The following is a 5,874-nucleotide window of genomic DNA, read 5'->3' on the forward strand; positions in this document are numbered from 1 at the left end:
CCAGCCCGCGCGGACCGGGCGCGCTCACCTTTTCCTGCAGACGCTCGATGATGGCGGCGAGGTTCGCCTCGCGGTTCTCCTTGATCTGCTCCATCTTCAGGATCAGCTTCTCCTCCGCCATCTTGCTGAAGTTGTTGTTGTCCTCCAGCGCCTTCTGCAGGACCTCCCGCTCGTGCTCCCGCTTCTCCGCCAGCTGCTTCAGCACCTGCGCCTCCTGCGACTGCGGAGAGACACAGGTGTGAGGCGGCCCGCCGCCCCGCGACAGCGCCCCGCAGAGGCGGGGAGGGCTATTTCAGCTGCGCGCTGCTTCCAGCGCGGAGGGCGCCGTGGGTTTCACGCTCCTTCATGGTTGGAGTTTTGTGTGGGATGCAGTTAGCTGGGAAAGGTGGCTAGCTAAATTTTCAGCTGTGAAGTTTTGGGACGGATTGTCTTAGAAAGAGAAGCATTTAACTTCATCAAGGATTTTTAAGTAAGTTGCTGCTAAGCAGTTATGTAACAGGAAACGTGGCAATTAATCTCTGGATGCAGCATTTCACAGAAGCCTGAGGAACGCGCGCGCGAGCTGGGGCCAGGTGTTTCTCTTCCTTTTGTTTTTTTCCTGCTCCACTGTTTTTTGTCTGGGTCCTTTTGTCAATCAAAACAAATTCCCTTTCTCTTTTTATTCTATTCCTACCCCTTCTTTTTTTCACTGCGAACCAAATTCTTGACTTGGAAGCAGTGCGAACTGAATGTGAGCCCGGCCCCAGACAGCAGAAAGCCCTTTGTCAGACCCTTTCTCAAACCTTCCGAGTGATCCCTGAGACCACGTGCTTGCTCCGTGATTGCAGCGGAAAGAACATCAGTGCCAGACACAGTCCCCCACACAGGCACCCTGCACCCTGTACTTGACCTCCAGCATCGGAAGGTTGCCTGGCTCTGCACGGGGTACCTTACCACTGGGCTGCTTGATACAGAGGCGGGTGTCTGCTGTGTACCCCACAGTTTCCGCTTGGGGAGGCCCAAGAATCTACAGTTTTGAGAAGCAGCCCCAGCGGTTCTGCTGCAGGCTATCCACAGCTACTTTCTGCAGAACACACTGGCACAGGCCTTTGTGTCAGCTCTGTTTTGAGGCTTAGCTCCGTTGGTGACCTGGGTGTTTTACTTATGTTCTTTCCCTCGTTATTTTCTCTTCTACACTGTGCAGCTAAAGGAAGTGTCATCCAACCGTGACCCATCTGGGGAAATCTAGGTTTAAGGCCAAACCGCTATGCACTCATCGTCCCTGGCGATTCCTGAGGACTGGCCGATGCTCTGTGGTGAGGCTCCACCGGAGTCACTATAAACGCAGACACCTGCATTTCCATCTGCTGCTGCAGATCAGAATTCCCAGGTGGGACTTTAAACACTGAGCAATACTGGAAGTATTACTAGGAAAAGTTTAGTTGATGGTAGTGGCTGTGGGGGCTTGGAGAAGAGATCTTGATACCTAAGTGTTAGGGGCCCTACAGAGAGTAGAAATCTCTCTTCAGATGAAATTATACACATATGATATGATCGCACAGTCTCACGAGTTGTCTGATGTTTATTCCCGGGTTGGTATTCAGAGCAGGCCTTTGGCTCTGAAGTTGAGATACAAAATTCTAGGAACCGGCCCTGCTTCTTGCTCTAATCCTGCGAAGGCTTTACTTATCTTTAGTAAACTTTTGAAGGGAACTCCTCACATTCCTTCTTTGCTTTAACTTGCAGGAAAGCTGATATGAGAAATAGCAAGAAAATGCCAAAATAACACAAACAGCGCAAAATCAAAGGCGGTGGCACCTTGGTTCATGAACTTCATTCTTTCCACCATTCTGGTCACAAGCCAAGTTGGACAAGAACCGATCAGATTTCCCCTTAAAGTCAGCACTGAACCCGACCTTGAGTTTGATTCATTGCTCATCCAGTTTGCTTTGTGACCAGAACTGTGGGAAGAATTAAGTTCCCGAACCGTCGCACCACTTTGCGGGGACCGAACGGAAAAATCAACGCACTTTCAAGCTGTTGCATCCTCCTGCCTCTAGGGGGAGCCGTTAGCCAAGCCCATAGATTTTGCTTGTCTAGTTTTGTGGGGGGCAGGGGGAGGCAGAGGGAGAGGCAGAGTGGGGGGAGGAGGTGGGAGGAGGGAGAGGGGAGGAAGGAAAAGGAGAGAGGGAGGGAGGGAGGGGAGAAAGACTGTTATCCTTGACAGAATCCTGTCTGGACGGATGTTTCATGGCCGCTTGATTCCAATGCAAATGTCTAATACCAAGTAAGTTTCTACTGAAAAGATGGTATTATTAAAAGTACACCCACGGCACAGGAGATCAGGAGATGACGCCTGTAGACCCACCGGCGCACTAAACTCCCCTGAAAAGGTCAGCCTCTCACAGGCAGTGTTGGCCCAACCCCCCGGAGTGTGGGCAGTCAGCGGCTGTCCTCGTGCCGGGCACAGGCCACGCCCTTTCCCAAAGCTCCTCCTCCCCACCACACACGTCCGTGTCCCCTGAGTGGGGCTCTCAGTGAGGTGCGCACCACAGCGAGGGAGAGGAAACAGCTTTGGTCGCCAGCTGGAGTCCCTCTAGGGGCTCCCGGGCGGGGGAGCAGGGGCGGCTGGCCGCCAGCCGGGTGTGACCGGACCATCCCAGGAAGTGGGGGCTTAGGCTTCTCTCACGCTGCACCGAAGCCGGGGGAGGCAGCGCTGAGGCATGAAACAAAGCCCAACAAACCAAAACGAAGCAAAAACCCCTGAACTTTAAAAAACTTGGTTTGGTGATTTTAAATAGTCTTCCCACCTGAACACAGTTACTCAGGTGATGTACTTCTGGGCAGCGTGGACCCAGGTGTCACAGCTGCTGCAGACAGGCGAGCGCGAGATCTCTGCTCCGTGCGCTGGCAGCTGCTGCCCCGCCTCCTCCAGTAGCTCAGCGCTCCCGGGGCTGCCCTGGCAGGGTCCAGCTGGCTTCTCCGCGGCCGTTCGCTAACGGCCACGGGCCTCTACAAGGGAGCTCCTGCGGCAGGGCCGGTGAGCGCCGGCCGGGCGCTCAGCAGACCCGAGCCGGGCCCTGCGTTGCACAGCATGGCTCACCGTGGGGCCATGGAGGTGGATTTGGTGCCAGGGGGCCCGTGCCTGCTGCTCTTCACCTCGGCGCAGTGGACAGAGGGTACTCTGGGTCGTTACCAGGAGGCCACTGCACTTGCTGAAGTTTTCATTGTCAGATGTTCAGCTGAACTTCCAGGTGTTCAGCTGTGCTCTAACTTAGTATTTATGTTTCCATTCTTAATTTCTTTGCAGCAGGGCCCAAGTCAGGAGGAGATGTCGGAGGGACAGGACTGAGAAAGAAAGCCTTTGAAGTGAAAGGAATAATACGCGAGGCATCCCTTTTTGTTTGCTGCCTTGGTGGGACACCTGCGGTCATGGACAAACACGCCTGCAGTTCCACTGCGACCAGGGAGAAGCCCCATCATAAACGCCGTCTCTGGACGTCCTGGAGTGCAGCGTGTGGCTCACCCTGCAGCGCCTCGCTTAAGGAGGCCGGTACTTTTTACCTCTGCGGCTAAACGCCATTGCGCAGTTTAGGGTCTAGGGCATTTTGTGAGCACAGCTAACACAGTGAAACAGGCAGAAGGCGGGAGTGGGCGCCACCTCCCTACTAACTGCAAAGCCCTGGCAGACGGGGCCAGGCCACCACCAGGGCTGCACACCGCTGGGAGTCTTCCTGCACGCTGGGAGGGAGTGTTGTATCCACCACCCTCTCAGCTAAGGCATTTGTGAGAGCTAACAACTGTCTGTGCTTCAAATATGTGAAGCTCAGGTGGAGGGTGTGGGTGTGATGAGGGTGAGAAGATGCCTGTGGCTCCGTGGTGTCCTCACTCACAGACACCGAATCTACCAGCACGGCTTTCCACGGAGGCAGCAGCCACTGGTGTGGAGAACCACAGCACCGCGCCCCTCTGCTCAGCCTCCCCTCCAGCAACCTCTCCCTGTGGTCCCTGACTCCGTTTCTGGGGAGAAACGGATTCTTCCACGCATACGGCTCACTCTTCCACTTAGACTTTGAAGGGAGAAAATTAGCTCTGATGCGTTATTTGCACCCTACAGCACAGCATGAAATGAGTGTGGCTGGGGATGGACGCACACATGCCCAAAGCGGAAGCCCTTTCCTTCCCTCGCAGAAGTACAGTTCTCCTTACAGGGCCTCATGGGTATTCTGACTTTATACCGTGGGTGGGCAGGTTAGCAGGAAGGAAGCTGGACTGGGCGGACTCACAGAGGATTCAAAGAACGGGACTGCTAAAAGTTACTAGAAATGAATTGTTCAAAGAAAAGTATCTGGCCTTGGAGGAACATTTCTGAAGAGTGTGCACTAACAGAAGGTCGTGGCAATGCTGAAATAGAAGAGCAGGGCAGATCAACTGATGTAACGCAAACGTCAAGGCAAAATATAGAACTGCGTTGCTCAACCTGCCATCCTGGGAGAAGCGGAGCCTTTTCTATCTTGCTATTGCAGAAGCAAGGTTCGCGTTACTGGCGAACACTTTCCCTAGGCATAAATCTCCCTTTATGGAACTCTATCACCTGAATAATTGCGCTGAAGTACCTGAGGGAAAGCCCTGCGACAGGGAAGAAGAGTTACTGTACATTTAGGAACACTTTACCATTTTCCGAAGAGGTTAATTACCATTTCTTATATGACTGGGGATAGGTGCTTAATTACTGCACAAATGAAATGGAAGGTAAATTTGAGTTAATTGGGATATAAAATTCATTTTACTTTATGTGTGTGTAAGAGATTTAAGGCTACACTTTAGGTAGCGCTAGCTTTCCATTCACTTCTGAAGGAAACACATGTGTGCCACTTCTGTCTTTTTCATCATCTGGGGGATGCTCTACTTGTATGTAGAACCGTTTATCAGATGTCAACCCGCCTAGTGCCCTAGGGCCTTTAGGAGGTTACAGGATGGGTCTGTCATTATGGGCTTTGCTGCTAATGATGAAAAAACATTTAAGCTAAAAGGTCACAAATAATGTCTTGTTGAAATCTGACAATTGAGTGTAATTAGTAAAATGAAAGGGTGCATTCTTGATTTGTGTTGAGAGAACCAGAAGCATGGTAAGTAATTTAAAATAATTAAAATCCAGAGACCTCCAGAATGAGCACTTCTGGGTTTTCTGTGGTGGCTCTTGGCAAAGGCCAGCACACACAGGATTCTCTGGTCCCTGTGTCACCCTGGCTTCCTGGATGCCAAACTGTCCACAGCCCAGATTGGAATTCATAATCCAGCGCTGGGCCGTCCCCAGAGTCAACCAGCCTTAGTGACTCATGATTCACTCTTAGGCTATTTCATTAAGAATCAGCAACACACCTTGCTCTCCGAGTTTACCTTGCCAGTGATGTCAGCGTGTCAAATCAAATCTCACTGGACTGGTTTGGGCAGAGTGCCTTTTAATTTACACTATGTTAGTGGACAGTTTTATCAATGTCACTAAGATCCTTAAGCTTACATAATTTTTCATTTTTTAGTTGGACTCACCTATCATATATCTACTACCTATCAAATGGCTTCTATTTCTATGCAAGACGACAGAGAATTTTATTATACTTACAAATACTAATAAAATGTATATGTGATGACCTTTTAGTATCTCTGTTAACAGAACTACTGTCCTTTATAAAATCATGGGTTTGCAAGGCCACAGTCTCTGTGAATTCAAGAACTGCACACATTTTTGTACAATAATTGCCAATCCTCTCACAGAGCTTTATGTAGAGTGACCTTCTGATTTTCACAATAACTCCATGGCATAGGTCCTATTAAAAGTCTTTATTTTATTTTATTTTATTTTATTTTATTTTATTTTATTTTATTTTATTTTAT

The 5,874-nt window shown here is 50.4% G+C and overlaps 1 protein-coding gene and 1 long non-coding RNA gene across 2 annotated transcripts in view; one reads left to right on the forward strand and one right to left on the reverse strand.

Annotated features, from left to right (window-relative positions):
* Stmn2 (stathmin 2) overlaps positions 1-5,874 on the reverse strand; it is a 61,771-nt gene that overhangs the window by 14,741 nt on the left and 41,156 nt on the right. The window contains exon 4 of the mRNA XM_005392064.2: positions 29-220. Within this exon, the coding sequence (XP_005392121.1) occupies positions 29-220 (192 nt within the window). The remainder of the gene's footprint in view (positions 1-28; positions 221-5,874) is intronic.
* On the forward strand, positions 243-5,822 carry LOC102012033. Its single transcript, XR_001235529.1, has 3 exons — positions 243-469; positions 1,184-1,369; positions 3,290-5,822. It is a non-coding gene; the product is annotated as an uncharacterized LOC102012033 (long non-coding RNA).

Source organism: Chinchilla lanigera, unplaced genomic scaffold (genome assembly GCF_000276665.1).
Source record: "Chinchilla lanigera isolate Chin_1 unplaced genomic scaffold, ChiLan1.0 scaffold00043, whole genome shotgun sequence".
NCBI classification, from domain to species: Eukaryota; Metazoa; Chordata; class Mammalia; order Rodentia; family Chinchillidae; genus Chinchilla; species Chinchilla lanigera.